Source organism: Etheostoma cragini, chromosome 2 (assembly GCF_013103735.1).
Source record: "Etheostoma cragini isolate CJK2018 chromosome 2, CSU_Ecrag_1.0, whole genome shotgun sequence".
NCBI lineage: Eukaryota > Metazoa > Chordata > Actinopteri > Perciformes > Percidae > Etheostoma > Etheostoma cragini.
This window is the reverse complement of record NC_048408.1, coordinates 23496782-23515653: the sequence shown is the minus strand read 5'-3', so window position 1 is coordinate 23515653 and position 18872 is coordinate 23496782. Positions and strand designations below refer to the sequence as shown.

Genomic DNA, 18872 nt, shown 5'->3' with positions numbered 1-18872 from the left:
TCCTCACGAGAGAGTGATGTAGTTTATTTCCTATTTTTATTACTGCTTGCTACTGCTTTGCATGGCTGACTGGTGTCGGAGTTGCATGAACGTGACCTGATTCTTGCTTGGCTTCTTATATTAACTGGACATACTGTTGATGTGTAATTGATCTTCAGCGCACAGCATATTATCAAACAAAAACAAAAGAAAGCTTACATTTCTGATCTAGCTGTCTGAATCATGTATTTTTGAGTACAATGTGTATATTTTAACCTGTATTAATGCTTTTTAATGTTGTTGTTTTTTTGTTGCTTCTTTCGGCCATGGTCTAAAATCCTCTGGCCAAAGGACTACGGTTGAAAATCAACCGACTGGCTAACACTGCCACATTTACAGAAATGTTGATTAATTTGAGTTGTCCTTTATAAATGAAAATACAAATACAAATACAAATACAGTTAATTATCGCTATGTTGAACATCTGGCCCTTTGTGTGACAAAAAAAAACTTTGGCTGTCTTGGAACTGCCTTGCCCTCAACCTTGGGCCCCAAGTTTCACTAGAGCGAAATTGTCACTGGTATGTGCCATTTCTGTCACTGCTATGAGTGAATATTTTACAAGATAGTTACACATAGCAGTTTCTTTTATAAGAGCACATTATTTAAAAGTATTTATCTGTGCCTCTAAACTTGTTTTCAAGCAACCTAACAAGGAAGGCTGCAATTACAAACTTTCTAAGGTTCAAGATAAACCAAGTATTATTCAAAGGAATGTCCCTTCATTGAGAAACATGTGGAATCACAAGTTCAACCTGAAAAAAATGGATCAGCCCCTATCCACCAGTCATCACATTGGTGTTGATGAGGAGATTGCATAGAAGAGGAAAGGGGTAACCGGTCAGCCGCATTCTTCCCTTTCAACTAACCCTCCTAGCCCTTCCCACTTTGCTGCGTGTGGCAGCTATATAACCAAGTAGACCAGGAGATGCTTTCAGCTGCAGATCAACTCCAGTAATCTACCTACCTACCTGATCCAGATATAGACCTTCCAGCATGTCGTTCAGCAGCAGATCCTACGGCCAGAGGACCATGAGTGTTTACGGTGGAGCAGGCGGCCGTGGCACCCGCATCTCCTCATCCCAGCAGAGCTATGGAGCATCATCTGGAGGGTTCAACCTGTCTGATGGCCTGGACCTCCACACCGGGGCCAACGAGAAGGCCACCATGCAGAACCTGAACGATCGTCTGGGCTCCTACCTGGAGAAGGTGCACATTCTGGAGAAGGAGAACAACAGATTGGACAAGCAGATCAGAGAGTGGTACCAGAGCAGAACTGTCATCTGCCAAGACTACACCAAATACTTCGCTGTCATCGACGACCTGAAGGACAAGGTGAGAGGAGACAGATATGTGTGTTTCTGTGTTTTTTGTTACCCTCCTCTTCTCATCTTTCACTGTGAGTGTGTGGGAAGAGATCTGTTAGTGTGTAATAATTGCAAAAGGACGCAGTGTAGGTTTACTGCACAGCCCAGCCAATGTATCAGGAAGTTGCTACAATGAGTCAATATTTTACAGTACATCAATTTGCACAGGCTGCAAATACATTTCTTCATTTAACCATAAAAATAGTTATTATTATTTATTAGTTAAGGGTAATTTCCCTTCTGAAAGATTAGTTAGAGTAGAATGATTAGTTACCCTTTTGAAAAAGGGAAACTAATGATTTGTTACCCTTCTGAAAAAGAGTAACTACCCTTCTAAAAAAGGGTAATCACTCGTTACTCTTTCAAAAACAGTAACTACCCTTTTTTGTCTACCTTATTGTAAAGTGTTACCTAAAACATTATGGAATATGAGGTTATTGTACTTTTTCTGACATGTTTCTCGGTTTTTGTTTTTCTCCTCAGATTCACATTGCCTCCAGGCTCAATGCCAAGTCAGTCCTGAACATTGACAATGCAAAACTGGCTGCTGATGATTTCAAAATGAAGTGAGTGTATCCCCTTGTCCCAATCTTGGATGTTACAAAAGTGAAACTTGACATGCATATCTAGGCTAATCTTAATGACCAACTAAACTCTCCTGTGTTCCCTCATCAGGTATGAGAACGAGTTGGCCATGAGGTTGGCTGTGGAGGCGGACATCTCTGGACTGAAGAGGGTGCTGGATGAGATGAACCTGGCCAAAATGGACCTGGAGAGTCAGTATGAGGCCCTGAAAGACGAGCTCATCATGCTCAAGAGGAATCACGAAGAGGTGAGAGTGTACACAGTAGATGAGGGAGTGGTGGTGCACCCATTTGGCCAAATTTTTTGATTGCAGTTTCACAATCATCAAAAACTGATGAGTTTGGAACTGTCGACACCCCTGTTCCTCCACACAGACAACACCTACTCCTTATGTGCACATAACCTGAAAGAGAGTGTTGATTAATTAATTAAACTCATCATCAGTAGCTCTAGAGCTAAACACAGCAGCTATCCATTGCAAGACAAGGTTGTTACCATTCTTATTCTTTGTTTTATAAAAGGACAACACACATTAAGTAACATTTCTGTAAATGTGCCAGTTTCAGTGCCAATTTTCAACTGTAGTCCTTTGGCCCGAATATATTAGACCGGAGCAACAGGGAACCAGAAGACATTAGTACAGGTTAAACTATACGACACAATAAAGACAGCTAGAGCAACAAATGAGCTTTCTCATTGATCCACGCAGAGTCATCGGAAGCAGCAAGACATTAGTACAGTTACACATGAACAGTATCCCCAGTCAGTATCAGAACTCATGCAAGCATCAAAACACAGCCAAGCAACACAGACCCGAACCCTCTACTTGCACCCTTCAACCACGCAAAGCAGTAGCAATTAGTAATAAAAAGGATGAAATAGGCTACATGCCTCATGAACGAGAGGTGTTAATACAACACTGGTCAATGAGATGGTAAAATAGTTTAAATAAAAGTATTCTTTCATACATATCCAAGCAGGGCAGGCTATATTTGACACCGGGCAATATGTCAAACATCAAACATGTTAGCAGCAGATCAGCAGTGATAACAACAATATTATAAAATGTCCAGGAGATCAAAAATGTTCACAAGTCTGACTTTCCAAGAGCCAGGCTTTGAGTGAAGCTATGGTAGTTGGTGCAGTTTCTTGTTACTTTTGGTAGAGTGTTCCACCCATTAGAGGCTCTAAGAGGAAAAGTAAGATTGACCATTAATCAAAGCCAACCCTAACCAACTATTGTGACCTGAGCTGTTAAGAGTTTGCACACATGGCCTCTGCCTGCCTTACATCTGATAACACTGAGGAAATCCTATGTTAGGTGAATGCTTTCATGTACAGGTCTGTTGCCTTTCCTCCCTTTCCCCAGTGCTGCCCCTCTTCCCTCTACACACTTCCTTGTATTCTTCTCTCCTTCCATTAGCTCATTGCTACTGTTGGTCTCTATGTCACACACACACACACACACACACATTAATACACACGCAAACACGCACACAAATACACACACACACATACACACACACACACACACACACACACACACAAACACACACACACACACACCTGTTCTTCATGTTCTTCAAAGATCAAATAACCAAAAGCAATGCAAAACTAAACAACAAAAAGAAACCACTGGATGCTGTTATAATAATAATAACAACATTTTTTATTATTTTATGAATTTGTTAATTTATTATGCTGGCTTACTGAGGCATTGTCCTTTGTCCCCTACAGGAGTTGGCTCTTTTGAGGAGTCAGATGGGCGGCCAGGTCAATGTAGCCGTGGATGCTTCTCCCTCTACAGACCTGAACCAGGTTATGTCAGAGATCAGGGAACACTACGAGAGTGTGATTGGCAAGAACCGCAAGGAACTCGAGGCATGGTACCAAAACAAGGTGAGAACTAAAAATGCTCAGGAAACAACCACATCGGCCACTTTTAAAGAGTTAAAATGATCTTATTTAGCTAAATGGTATGTCATTAATCTACTATAATTGTTGGGTGAAACTATGAATGTTGTTTTTGTGACCTGCCCAGATTACAGCAGTTGAGCAGGACGTGATCACTCACACAGAGATTCTGGTGACGTCCCGCACAGAGATTAAGGACCTGAAGAGCACCCTTCAGAGGCTTCAGATTGAACTGCAGTCCCATTTGAGCATGGTATGTCAACAAACTGACACTCTGATGCCACTACACATATTAACAACACTGTAGATGTTTAAAGAAATAGTTTGACTTTTTGGGAAACACTTAAAACCTTCCTATCTGAGAGATGAGAAGACTGATATCACTCATATCTGTGAAAAATTAAGATGATTTAAAGCAAGCAGCCGATTAGCTTAGCTTTGCAGTTAGCATGAACACAGTAACTTCCAGGAATCCACAGTGTGTCATTTTTACACAGACACTACACAAACAAGATATATACTATTTGTGAGCTTTAAAGATGTTGGGAGTCAGATTTTGTTAGTGACTGAGCCAAGCTAGCTGCTTCAAATTCCAGTTGTTATGCTAAGCTATAAGCTAACCGATAAGCTAACCGAGATTTTGTTAGTGACTGAGCCAAGCAAGCTGCTTCAAATTCCAGTTGTTATGCTAAGCTATAAGCTACCCAGTTGCTTGCTGCAGTTTCATGTGTAGTAGACCATGGATGTATAACAAGAACTGGATACAGCACTTGAATCCTACCCTGCCGTATTAGCACTTTGCTAACTTGAGTGAGGAATAAATGATTTAAACGCATGGCTATTCTAGACTTTTCCATCGTAACTGAATGGATCAAATTCTGGTAAAGAAACGTGTCATTTTGCAGTTGTTTGTGACGCTTAAGATAGAGGAATTGCCACTGTTTGGCTTCACCTCCATGGGGCCCATAGCAGACATGTTAGTGGATTCACAGTTCTCATATGCATAACTCTGCAACAAAGTAAAAAATGGTAATTCCAAATTGTGCAGAACCACTTGCTGCTAGTTACAAACTCACGCCAACAAGCCTTGCAGCAGATTTTTACCAGTAATAGGTAACATCTCTCAATTTTAATCACTGACTGCCTAAATTTCTTCTACTTCTTACAACAGAAAGCGTCTCTGGAAGGCACCCTGGCAGAGACTCAGGCGCGCTACGCTGCACAGCTAGCAAGCCTTCAAAACATGGTCACAAGCCTGGAGGCTCAGCTGTCCCAGCTCCACGCTAACATCACCAGCAACAAGCAGGAGTATGACATTCTGCTGGACCTCAAGACCCGGCTGGAGCTGGAGATCGCTGAGTACAGGAGGTTGCTGGATGGGGAGGATGACAGGTGAGACCTGGTGAAGAGAGAGAAACACTTACTGGACAGGGGGATTACAGAGAAATCTACTCCAGCTAAAACATGTGATTACAATCTGGATACATTTTAAACTAATGTTTTCTTTCTTTTTCTCTCCATTACCAGTTATAGACAAGGTGAGCATTTGTTTAACATTTGCATTTTTTTCACATTTGTATTTTTTCCAGTGTTTAAATCCTCCAGTTTTAACTGAATTTAAGAAAGGTGATGTGATATGCTCATTGTTTTTGCGTCTTTTTGTTTTTCCTCAGTGGTCAAAAAGGTCATCACAGTGGTGGAGACAGTTGTGGATGGAAGAGTGGTCGGGAGCAGCAAGACCGTTGATACGGACGTCGATGAGATTAAGTGATAAAAGTCAATAAAGATCATGCAGTTGAATTAAACGTTCTTATGTGTTTTTTACATTTTATAATAAACAGAATACTCCACTTTGTCCCTCAGTGATGAATAGTTAATGTTTTTGTAGTGTACGTAAGTACAAATCAGATATGGTTGCTAATAGTATAAACTTACTCATACGTGCGTTAATCAAAGTTCTTTTTTGTTTAAAAAAAAGGAGCAAACCATGCACTGGTGCACTTCGAGTAAGTCTCAACCCTTAAAAAGATTTTTCACTTTTTAATAACTTCTTAAAAATCTGCAGCCTTAACTCTATCTAGTCATCTACAGATGAGCCAGCAACCACTACTGTCCCTGTCGTCCTCTACCAACACCACCATTCAGCTGTGGCTCAGTGGTAGAGTGGAAGGTTGGTGGTTTAGTCCCTTGCCCTGCAGTCCCATGTTGAAGTGTCCTTCGGCAAGACCCTGAACCCAGAGTTGCCCCCGATGCGCCTTTCGAGTGTGAATGTGTGTGGGTGTTTCTCTGATGACTAGGTGGCACCTTGTACGGCAGCCCCGGCCACAGTGTATGAATGGTTCCTGTATTACGTAAAAGTGCTTTGAGCAGTCGTTAAGACTAGAAAAGCGCTACATAAGAATAGACCATTTACATTAACAATCCTCCCACGTGTCTGGCTTCTGATTCACTTCCTTACATTTTGAGGACTGAGTCTTAAAATAATACTTCTGAATTATAAACCAACAATACAGCAATATTATCTGTAAGATTTATTTCTGTGGTCTGTGTTTTTTTTAGCAAATGTTATAATTGTAATTTCAAAAATTCTCTCAAAGCACCCTATGGCCACTTATAGTATCTTATAATCACTTTTATAACGCATTATTAACGGCAGCCCCGGCCACAGTGTATGAATGTGTGTGAATGGTGAATGTTTCCTGTAGATGCGCTTTGAGCAGTTGTTAAGACTGGAAAAGCGCTATATAAATACGGCACATTTACATTTATTTACATTTATTTAAAAAACAGACAATGAAAATTTAGTAACGTTTTTTATAAATGTCAATACACTTTGACATCTAGACTACTGCAACTCCCTCCTGGCCGGTGTGCCTGTAAGTGCCATCCGACCCCTGCAGCTCATTCAGACTGCAGCAAAGCTTGACTGGTCTTCAACTGACCCAAGTTCCCTCACACTACACGCCTCCTCTGCTCCCTTCACATGGTTAAACCTCATACCCCATATGTCCACTGCGCTCTGCATCAGCCAATCTACTGTTACGGATAAAGCGGAGAGCAGGAAATCTGTCCAAGCAACCACATAAGATAATAAGATAATAAGATAATTTGTTTATTAGTCCCCAATGGGGAAATTACTGCACTACACTCTGTGTACACACTTTTTTTGTTAGTACTCACACACAGGCCTGAAATACACACACATGCTCAGGACCTATACATGCACTATACATGGAGAGATGTCAAAGTGAGTGGGCTGCCAGCTGAACCAGCGCCCTGAGCGGTCGGGGGGGTACGGTGCCTTGCTCAAGAGCACCTGGCAGTGCCCAGGAGGTGAACTGGCATCTCTCCAGCCACCAATCCACGCTCCCAACTTTTTGGGTCCATACGGGGATTTGAACCAGTGACCCTCCGGTTCCCAACCCAACTCCCTATGGACTGAGCTACTGCCACCCCCAAAAACATACAGTGTCTGAATGTATCCATAAAGTATGAGCAAAAGCCTAGCGAATTCAAGCGCAAAAAACGGCTAGTTAAGTGTGAGACCAAGGTTTTGAGCCAAATTATCAAAAAATCTAAATGTGAAATCAATGAAAAATCATCTTAAAGATAAAGAATGTGCTCTTGAATAAAAATAGGAATAAAAGTTCATATCCGTTGTCCTGGTTCCTCAGTGGTGGAATTAGCTCCCCTTTAACGTCAGGACAACTGAAACTTCAAACATTTCCCGCGGCAGGCTAAAAACACATCTCTTCCGACTGTACCTTAGCTAAGGAAATTATGCTATCAAAAGACATTGCATTTAAATGTTGCACTTACGTGTGGCACTGTGTAGTTTGGCTTATTTAACATTATTGTACTTGTTCTCCATTCTTGGTGTTTATATTTTGTATGGTTATGGTTGAATAATCTTATTGGAAGTCGCTTTGGATAAAAATGTCAGCTAAATGAAATTATATGTAATGTAAGAAAATCACCTGTTTCAAGATTAGCGTCACCAATTCAGCATCCTACCTAATGTGATTTTTGATCACTATCTTCCCTTTTGTTCCTCAGTTACGGTGTTGAATAATGGCCATAAAAGTGTGTTTGCACAACATTATTATGTCACAGGGAAGTTTATTTTTGACCTTTTGGTTATAAAATTCCATCATTTCATAATTTTATCCTATTTGACATCTGTGTGAAATGTCATAATTAGCGTAGTAATACTTCAAGTCCAAAACACGTTTTGTGATCATTGACTTCCAAAGTACAGCCAGTTCATTCTGGAGTCCAAGTGCACGCTTGTGCCAGAGGTGAAGGCGTTCCCAATATTCCATATTCAGGAGATACGGACAACAAAAAATGCCTCTGACCACGATTGTCGCCGACACAAAAGCATAAAAATCTCTGCACCTCAGGGATGTGGAAATGTTGTATATGACATAAAAGGTATATTATGATATGGTAAGTGTTAGCTGCAGAGGTAGGTAAGTAGTGTACAAAGCATTAATTAGATATTATTTGCAATACAGTCTGGTTTGTTGGGTTGTGAAATGAAACTAAATGGTATTCTAATTGTGTGGTAAAACAATGAGCTAAAAAAAGCAAAACAGAAATCGCCCCTTAAATATGCAGAATTGTGAAATAACTCTTTCAGGATTTTTTGGTACATCTTCTCACAACACGTATTTATTCATTGTTAACATAAAAAGATTGATTAATATAGCTTTCACGTCACATGGAAAAACATTCATTGTTCATTAGTAATAGAAATGTGGAATATTCTTTCATTTTTTAATACACAAAAAACGTATTTAATTGCATGATCTTTACAGATTTTTGCTATTGCTTCCAGTTTATCAATTAATCTCATTCACGTCAACATCAACAGTCTCGCTGCTCTCCACTACTTTTCCGTTCACAACTGTCTCCACCACTGTGGTGACCTTCGTGACCACTGAGGAACAGAAAAGACAGTTATAATCAAATCACATCACATTTCTTAAACTCATTTGAAACTAAAGCATTTTAATGATAAAATACTAATAATATGCATGTAGAAAAAATGCTCACCTAGTCTTGAACTGGTATTGGAGAGAAAAACAAAGAAGGAAACATTAGTCTAGAACATATCCACATGGTTATTAAATGTTCATACCACATTTAAGTGGATATTTTTGTCCGGCAAGTCTCTCTTCACCAGGTCTCACCTGTCATCCTCCCCATCCAGCAACCTCCTGTACTCAGCGATCTCCAGCTCCAGCCGGGTCTTGAGGTCCAGCAGAATGTCATACTCCTGCTTGTCGCTGGTGATGTTAGCGTGGAGCTGGGACAGCTGAGCCTCCAGGCTTGTGACCATGTTCTGAAGGCTTGCTAGCTGTGCAGCGTAGCGCGCCTGAGTCTCTGACAAGGTGCCTTCCAGAGACGCTTTCTATTGTGGTCAGGGGAAGAAGTTAGGGAAATAGGCAGACGGTGATTAAAAGTAAGTTACTTGATAGTGGTAAGAATCTGCTGCAATGCTTGTTGGCGTGAGTGTGTAACTCGCATCATGTGGTTCTACATACAAAAGGCAACCTTTATTTGCTTTCTTACCGAGTTATATGAGAAGATTGAAGCCCATAACATGTCAGCTAGACATGAAACTGCAGCCAGTTAGTTTATAGCTTAGCATAAGGAATAGAATCAGTGAAACAGCTAGCCTGGCTCAGACTAAAGATAACAAGATCTGCCTACCAGCATCTTTTAAGCTCAAAATATTTACAGTATGTATTCATAATATGTTGTTCGTTTAGTGCAAATAAAAAGAAACACGTTGGGGATTCCTGGAAATTACTGGTTTTATGCTAACTATGAAGCCATACTAACCTGGTGCTGGCTGTATTTTTGTATTTAACATATATAAGACAACAAAGAATATCAGTGTGTTTCCCAAATGTCACAACTATTTCTTTAAACATCTACAGTGACTTATACTGTGAGTACCATCAAGGTGTAACATCCAAAGGTAATTCATCTTATTTGTTTATATACTGTTTGTTTTTTACATACCACGCTCAAATGGGACTGCAGTTCAATCTGAAGCATCTGGAAGGTGCTCTTCAGGTCCTTAACCTCTTTGCTGAATGTCACCAGAATCTCTGTGTGAGTATTCACTTCCTGCTCCACTACTGTAATCTGGGCAGATAAAGAGAAACCATATTCATAGATTTACTCATTAATTATAGTACATAATTGACATACTCTCAAGCCAAATTAGCTCAATGTAACTATATTGAAGGGCTATATCCTAAGCATTTGTAGCTTCTCACCTTTTTCTGGTACCATGCCTCAAGTTCCTTGCGGTTCTGGCCGATCACATTCTCGTAGTGTTCCCTGATCTCTGACATAACCTGGTTCAGGTCTGTTGAGGGAGAAGCATCCACGGTCACATTGACCTGGCCGCCCATCTGACTCCTCAGGAGAGCCAACTCCTGTAGGGGACAAAGGACAATGCCTCAGTCAGCTGGTGTAATAACTTAAAATAATTGTGTGTGTGTGTGTGTGTGTGTGTGTGTGTGTGTGTGTGTGTGTGTGTGTGTGTGTGTGTGTGTGTGTGTGTGGCAGAGACAAACAGAAGCAATGAGCCAATGGAGGGAAATAAGAATACAACTAGGAAGTGAGCAGAGGGAAGAGGCGCAAAGCTGGGGACAGGGTGAAAAGGCGGCAGACCCGTTTTTAAAGCATTAATCTGACATGGGAATTCCTCAGTGTAAGGCAGAGGCTGTGTTTTCAGGCCAGAGTTTCTTGCGGTTTCAAGTTATGTGCATACAAGGAGTGGGTGTTGTTCTGTGTCGAAGAATGTATCAGGGGTGCCGACAGATGCATGATGAAACACGTAAAACTTCCATCAACAAATTGGGCCAAATGGGTACACACCCCTATTCCCTGAATCCTACATTCTCACCTCTTCGTGATTCTTTTTGAGTATGATGAGCTCTTCCTTCAGGGTCTCACACTGATTCTCTAGATCTATTTTGGCCAGGGTCATCTCATCAAATGTCCTCTTCAGTCCAGAGATGTCTGCCTCCACAGCCATCCTCATGGCCAGCTCTGTCTCATACCTGATGGGGGAACAAAGGAGTGTTTAGTTGTTCACTAAGATTATCTTTGATGTGCATGTGTTAAGTTTCCTTTCTTGCATGTTGCATCGTATTGTGGGACAGGGGGATACACTCACTTCATTTTAAAATCATCAGCAGCCATTTTTGCATTTTCAATGTCCAGGACAGTCTTGGCATTAAGCTTAGAGGCGATGCAAATCTGAGGAGGAAAACAAAAACAGGGAAACAAGTGAGACAAGTTGTGTTATGTGCTTCTTGATGAGACTAATACACAAAGTCAGTGATGGGTTTTCTTTGTGGATCATAACCCCACATACAATATACATACCAACAGATACTTACCTCTCCAACACACTCACAAAGAATGAAAGGTGAGAAGAGAAAGATAAGAGAAAACACAGAAACAAACACACACACATCCGTCTACATCCTCTCACCTTGTCCTTCAGGTCATCGATGATGGCAAAGTATTTGGTGTAGTCATGGCAGATGACAGTTCTGCTCTGGTACCACTCTCTGATCTTCTTGTCCAACCTGTTGTTCTCCGTCTCCAGAGTGTGCACCTTCTCCAGGTAGGAGCCCAGACGATTGTTCAGGTTCTGCATGGTGGCCTTCTCGTTGGCCCCGACGTGGAGGTCCAGGCCATCAGACATGTTGAAGCTTCCGGAAGATGCTCCATAGCTCTGCTGAGATGAGGAGATGCGGGTCCCACGGCCGCCTGCTCCACCGTAAACACTCATGGTTTTCTGGTCATAGCTCTGCTGGGAGGAGGAGATCCGGGCCGCAAGGCCTCCTGCTCCACTGCAAACACTTGCAGTCTTCTGGTCGTAGCATATGTTACCGAACGTCATGTTGGAAGGTCTGTATCTGGATCAGGTAGATAGGTAAAGTACTGGAGTTGATATGCAGTTGAAAGCATCTCCTGGTCTCCTTGGTTATATAGCTGCCACACACAGCAAAGTGGGAAGGGCTAGGAGGGGCAGTTGAAAGGGAAGAATGTGGCTGACCAGTTACCCCCTTAATCTTCTCTGCAATTTCTTCATTAGCACAGGTGTGGTGACTGGGTGGTAGGGGTTCATCTGCCTTTTTTCAGGTGGAACCCGTATTTCCACATTTCAACTTCTTTCAATGAATGGACATTTATTGATTATCTTTAGTTCATCTTAAACCTTTGGAAGTTTTTAATTGTAGCCTTCATTGTTAGGTTTCTTTAAAGCAAGTTTAGAGGCACAGAAACATATACTTTCAAATGCTGTGTTCTCACTTCTTACTTCTTAAAATACTTCTAGTAGTTTTTGTCACATGAGCGTCTAGACCAGATATTCAACATTGTGATAATTAAGATTTGTACAATCTTACCGTCTTCAGGAAAATAAAAAAAATCTTCAAGTATTATATACCTGTTATGTGTGTTATATGCATGGACTTACAAGATGCCTCTTACATTTGAAAAAAGACAAAAAAAGGACTGTATGTAGAATGGTACTGTATCAGTGTGTGTCACGTATGTGTCAAAACATAGATATTATACTAAGTTAATCACACAGTGGTTACATGCTGTGATGATAAGCCTTGAACAAAAACTGAGCAAGGATCATGTTCATCATACAAATCACACAGGTGATTTGTATGAATCACACACTTTCTGTCCTTTTAATTGCAAACATGGTAAATAACAGTATTCTCAATTTTAAATTACTCAGAAATCACTACAACTCCAAGGCAACGTATTCCTATGTACAGTACATTTAACACGTTTATCAAACCAAACTAGGAATTTATCTTTCAAATATCACCACACACTGCAAGATATAGGAAATATGATTTTGCATCACAATATCTTCATGTAAGCAACCTGGGAAATCTGTTATTTCTTAAATATATTTATTTAGCAACAAAGTACATTAATTTTTAAACATACACTTAATACGATGTGCATTTTAATAACAATTAAACTCACTATTGTGAGTAGGATTTGCCCTAGATCATGACGTAGATCCTTCCCATGATAAGTTGGGAAGCTCAGTTCCTGACATGGACTTTTGGAGACTTTCTGTGCTGACCGCCACCTCCTTGTTCAGTGTATCTGACTGCAGTGGACATGGGAGATTTGTTTCACTAGTGAAACAAGTTTAGTTTTTCAATAACTCGTCTGGCTTGTCCTACTGTTTAGTGGGGGATACTATCTAAGGAAAACTACATTTCTGTTGTATTTATTCATTCTCAGTGTAACACCCTCTATAGCCACTTTCCAACCAGGTAATTACAGGAACGTTAGTCCTGGTAATTATCCACTTCTAAACTAGTTCTTCTAACTAATCTCCCTCATAACTGGTTTCACAATTTGCATTTGCACTGGCCAAGTGGCCACAGGAACTGGTCGGAGGGGTAAGGGAGTGACGCAAGCCCGGCAACGGTCTTTATAAAGTTAAAATCAAAAAACAAATGAACCAAAAAAAAGTATGAACTAATTACTAAATCGAATGTATATAGCCTGTCATAAATTAAACAAGTCTCCCGAAGAGAAACAGGTATCTCTCTTTCCTCTGCATCAAGCGCGAAATGAAAGACTTTTATGTACGAGAGTGGTCTGAGAGACCTCAAACTTACAGCCAGTTCTCCGAGCATAACTGTCTAAGTGACGAGCCAACGGCCCTGGGAGGCACTAGCTGGCTGATGCATCACTTTACGGAGCTTTTCAACTCCGAAAACAACTTTCTCAGAAGGTAATTTAGTGAGGAATGAGATTGCAAAAATTGTCCCGTTGTTGGTCTGTCTGTACCAGAAACATGACTCTCATTGACCTAGGTTCCTATGCAGAAAATTGAACAGCAAAAAGACCCTGAAGTAGGAGCTGAAAGAGTTACAGGAACTGTGGTCTTAGGAACATAAAAATCCCAGAATTTGTCCAGTCAGAAGACGAGAAAGAAAAGGTTCCAGAAATGCTATGTTCTAGGAACTGCAAAAATCCCTCCGGTTGGTGAGCGGTTAATTGCAGTGGTGAAAGAAGTATCCAGGTTAATTGATTTATTAAAGTAGAAATGCCACAGTGTAAAATAATCTCTCATAAGTAAAAGTCATGGATTCAAAATGTTACCTAATAATAAAAGTATTGGCATGAAATTACACTTAAAGTACAAAAACTACTCAATGTGCAGAATGGCCGTTGGTCATGTATATTATGTTACTGGATTATAATTATAAGTGCATTAGCTTGATCAATAATAACACCTCATCATGTAGTAGTTGATTCATATTTTGTATTACTATTTGGAATCTGCAAAATTAACTTAAGCTATCAAATAAATGACGTGGAATAGAAACATAAAGTTGCATAAAATAAAAGTAAAAAAACTTAAGTAAAGTATCTCAAAACTAAACTTAAGTAATTGACTGAATGTACTTATGTAGTTACTTTCCACTACTGGACAATTGTTTGTTCTTTGTGAAAAAACAGGTTGTCTGCATAGATACTTACAGCCTAAAACAACTCATAATCACCTGTGCTAGATACAGTATCACCATATTTAAAGAAGTCAAAATCACAAACCACTAAAACTACAGCCTATATAATGCTGCAGCCTTAAAGGTTAAGGCAGTTAAATGCTTTTGTAATATTAAATATAGGTTTTAAAAATTATGCACTTGGCTGCTAGGCAAATAAATGTAAGCAGCATGTCAACAGATTTTCCAGGTTGCTTACATGAAGATATGGTCATGTAAAATCATATGTCTCATTTAACTTGCAGCGTGTGATGATATCTTAGAGATTGTTTTACAGCTTGGTTAAGTAATTGTGTTTAATGTATTTATAAATGTGTAATGTTATGAGTCCATGTAGGCTATGTAACACTTATACCAGGTATATAACACTTGAATAAAAACATAAATTTATTCAAAAATGCAGTTAATAACCAAAATCTTGAACATCTGGCCGTATTTGTCAAGTAAGTATGGCTATCTAAGAGTGAAGCAGGTATGTGCCATGTCTGTCTGTTATAAGTGAATATTTTACAAGATTATAAACACAAATCTTATAAACTTGCTTTCAAACAACCTAACAGCGAAGGCTAAAAACCTCTAAAGGTTTAAGATGAACCGAGGAGTATTGAAAGGGAGAGTTGAGCAAAGTTGAAATGTGGAATATCGGGTTCCACCTAATGAACCCCTACCCACCAGTACCGAGACCCATGTTAATGAAGGGATTACATAAACAGGAAGGGGGTAACTGATCAGCCACATTCTTCCCTTTCAACTACCCCTCCTAGCCCTTCCCACTTTGCTGCATATGGCAGCTATATAACCAAGGAGACCAGGAGATGGTTTCAGCTGCAGATCAACTCCAGTAATCTACCTACCTACCTGATCCAGATATAGACCTTCCAGCATGTCACTCAGCAGCGCATCCTACGGCCAGAGGCCCATGAGTGTTTACGGTGGAGCAGAAGACCTTGGCACCCGCATCTCCTCCACCCAGCAGAGCTATGGCCAGAGGACCATGAGTGTTTACGGTGGAGCAGGCGGCCGTGGCACCCGCATCTCCTCATCCCAGCAGAGCTATGGAGCATCTTCCGGAAGCTTCAACATGTCTGATGGCCTGGACCTCCACGTTGGGGCCAACGAGAAGGCCACCATGCAGAACCTGAACAATCGTCTGGGCTCCTACCTGGAGAAGGTGCACATTCTGGGGACAGAGAACAACAGGCTGGACAAGCAGATCAGAGAGTGGTACCAGAGCAGAACTGTCATCTGCCATGACTACACCAAATACTTTGCCATCATCGATGACCTGAAGGACAAGGTGAGAGGAAGTAGACAGATATGTGTGTGTTTCTGTGTTTTCCGTTACCTTCCTCTTCTCATCTTTTACTGTGAGTGTCTGGTGGGTATTAGGTAGCTGTTGTTATGTACAGTATACTGTATGTGGAGTTACGACAGTTATACAGATAGGAAACCCATCATTGGCGTGGCGTAGAAGTAGGCCATCTTATCAGCAAGCACATAACCGAACGCAGTACAGTCAACATTTCAATACCAGATTAATTCCAATGGTGTGTCACATGGTTATTTAATCAGTTGGATGAATACATTTTTTTTTTATGTATGAGAACATTTAAGTTTTGTGATTTATGTACTGTTATCATCCAACTCTTTTAGAATCAATGGTTGGTAAAACTGTATGAAAAGTGATCTTGGTTGTACATATTCTGTCTTGTCTGGTTCACCTCCTCAGATTTGTGTCGCCGCTAAACTTAATTCCAAGACAGTCCTGGGCATTGACAACACAAAACTGGCTGCTGATGATTTCCAAATGAAGTGAGTGTATCCCCCTGGCCCACACTACAATGCTATAAGTGAAACTTTACATGCACATTGAAGCGTCAAGTCATGACTCACTGACAACCCAATAAACCCTTCTGTGTGCCCCCCTCAGGTATGAGAACGAGCTGGCCATGAGGATGGCTGTGGAGGCAGACATCTCTGGACTGAAGAGGATTTATGATGAGATGAGCCTGGCCAAAATGGACCTGGAGAATCAGTGTGAGACCCTAAAGGAAGAGCTCATCATGCTCAAGAGGAATCACGAAGAGGTGATTGTGTTTAGATGAGGAAGTAGTGATGCACCCATTGCAATTATCCCAAAGTTGGTTGATGGCATTTTCAGTTATTACACCAGCTAACCGAGGCATTGTCCTTTGTCCCCTAAAGGAGTTGGCTCTTCTGAGGAGTCAGATGGGCGGCCAGGTCAATGTAGCCGTGGATGCTTCTCCCTCTACAGACCTGAACCAGGTTATGTCAGAGATCAGGGAACACTACGAGAGTGTGATCAGCAAGAACCGCAAGGAACTTGAGGCCTGGTTCCAGAAAAAGGTGAGAAGCTACGAATGCTTAGGATATAGCCCTTCAATATAGTTACATTGAGCTAATTTGGCTTAACAGTATGTCAATTATGTAATATAATTGTTGAGTAAATCTATGAATATTGTTTCTCTGATCTGCCCAGATTACAGTAGTGGAGCAGGAAGTGAATACTCACACAGAGATTCTGGTGACATTCAGCACAGAGGTTAAGGACCTGAAGAGCACCTTCCAGAGGCTTCAAATTGAACTGCAGTCCCATTTGAGCATGGTATGTCAACAAACAGTATGTTCACAATAAAGACTGATAATCTTTTAAATATGACAGTGTGATGGTACTGCACATATTAACAACACTGTAACATTAGATGTTTAAAGAAATAGTTAGACGTTTTTGGAAACACTCTCATATTCTTTGTTGTCTCATGTCTGTTCAATATAAAGCCACACAGATACAGCCAGCAGCCCGTTAGCTAAGCTTCACAGTGAGCATAAAAACTAACTTCCAGGAATCCACAACTTGAAATGCCACTAAACAAAGAAGATAATATGAATATGTAAAAAATGTTGACTTTAAAGAAGCTAGTTGGCAGATTGTGTTACCTTTACACTAAGCCAGGCTAGCTGTTTCACATATTCTTTTCCTTATGCTAAGCTATGAGCTAACCAGCTGCAGATTCATATCTAGCTGACATACTAGTGGCTTCAATCCTCTCATCTTACGCGGCAAGAAAGTGTATAAGGGTAATTCCGAAGTGTGCAGAACCACATGATGCTAGTATCACACTCAAGCCAACATTTGTTTTACACTTTCAACATTTTTACCCGCATCAATTAACTTTTCTGAATTTGAATCACTGACTTCTTATTCCCAAAATTTCTTCCTCTGAACGCAACAGAAAGCGTCTCTGGAAGGCACCCTGGCAGAGAATAAGGCGCGCTACGCTGCACAGCTAGCAAGCCTTCAGAACATGGTCACAAGCCTGGAGGCTCAGCTGTCCCAGCTCTACGCTAACATCACCAGCAACAAGCAGGAGTACGACATTCTGCTGGACCTCAAGACCCGGCTGGAGCTGGAGATTGCTGAGTACAGGAGGTTGCTGGATGGGGAGGATGACAGGTGAGACCTGGTGAAGAGAGAAAAACACTTCCTGGACAGGGGGATTACAGAGGAATGATATTTACTGCAGGTGTAAACATTAAATAACTATGTTGATATATTTTAGACTAATGTTCTTTTCTTTCTTTTCCTCTTTAATGCCAGTTCAAGACAAGGTGAGCATTTTTTCATATGCATATAATTCACATTTTTCACTAAAATGTATAGGTTTTAGCTGGATTTAAAATAAATGCTCATTATTGTTGCATCTTTTTTTTCTTCCTCAGTGGTCACAAAGGTCATCACAGTGGTGGACACAGTTGTAGATGGAATGGTGATTGAGAGCAGCAAGACCGTTGATGTGGACATCGATGAGATTAAGTGATAAATTGGAAGACATAACAAAAATCAATAAAGATCATGCAGTTGAATTAAACTTTCTTGTGTCTTTTTACATTGTATAATGAACAGAATACTCTATCATTTCTAAGTACATATCAGACAGATGCTGATGATTAAAACGTATTCTCCTATGTGTACATAAAGCCGCATAAATGTGTATTCATGTTTTTTGTTAATCAAATACATGTGAAAAGGTGTTGTACGAACAGTATTTCCAATCAATAGAGTTTATACCCAAATCTTTTATTCAAATCTTTAAGGGGCAATTTTTCAAACCTGCATTAGCTTGTTGTTTTACGGCACATTTTGCCTATTGAATTGAATGGTTTCATTTCACAGCTCTCAACAAACAAGTTTTGATAGCAAACACAAGATTAGCCACGAGCTGTTTAAGAACATTTATCTAAGAACCCAAAGATTTCTTTAAGGTGGGTCTGGTTTGGTTTGAAGACCAAACCTGACCCACAGGCGAAATATTGGTGGACTTCAAAATTCAAATATATTTGAACAACAAATCTTGCA

The 18872-nt window shown here is 40.5% G+C and overlaps 2 protein-coding genes across 5 annotated transcripts; one reads left to right on the top strand and one right to left on the bottom strand.

The window, feature by feature from the left end:
- The first annotated feature begins 788 nt into the window (after positions 1 to 788).
- krt98 (keratin 98) lies at positions 789 to 18379 on the top strand. 4 transcript variants are annotated; one of them, XM_034861681.1, is made up of 9 exons: positions 789 to 1067; positions 15485 to 15791; positions 16224 to 16306; positions 16425 to 16581; positions 16700 to 16861; positions 16995 to 17120; positions 17749 to 17969; positions 18114 to 18124; positions 18236 to 18379. In XM_034861681.1, exons 1-9 carry the CDS (start codon positions 1036 to 1038, stop codon positions 18331 to 18333), a joined length of 1197 nt encoding a protein of 398 aa, XP_034717572.1. In that variant the 5' UTR covers positions 789 to 1035; the 3' UTR covers positions 18334 to 18379. The 4 variants fall into 4 exon arrangements, with proteins under 4 accessions (XP_034717572.1, XP_034717566.1, XP_034717557.1 ...); XM_034861675.1 differs by lacking the exons at positions 15485 to 15791; positions 16224 to 16306; positions 16425 to 16581; positions 16700 to 16861 and adding exons at positions 1890 to 1972; positions 2082 to 2238; positions 3729 to 3890 and having other exon boundaries at positions 958 to 1374; XM_034861666.1 differs by lacking the exons at positions 15485 to 15791; positions 16224 to 16306; positions 16425 to 16581 and adding exons at positions 1890 to 1972; positions 2082 to 2238 and having other exon boundaries at positions 959 to 1374.
- On the bottom strand, positions 8656 to 11760 carry LOC117937694 (keratin, type I cytoskeletal 13-like). Its single transcript, XM_034861835.1, has 8 exons — positions 11428 to 11760; positions 11107 to 11189; positions 10834 to 10990; positions 10199 to 10360; positions 9939 to 10064; positions 9101 to 9321; positions 8964 to 8974; positions 8656 to 8847 (listed from the first exon to the last, which is right to left on the bottom strand). Exons 1-8 carry the CDS (start codon positions 11728 to 11730, stop codon positions 8750 to 8752), a joined length of 1161 nt encoding a protein of 386 aa, XP_034717726.1. The 5' UTR covers positions 11731 to 11760; the 3' UTR covers positions 8656 to 8749.
- Positions 18380 to 18872: the final 493 nt, after the last annotated feature.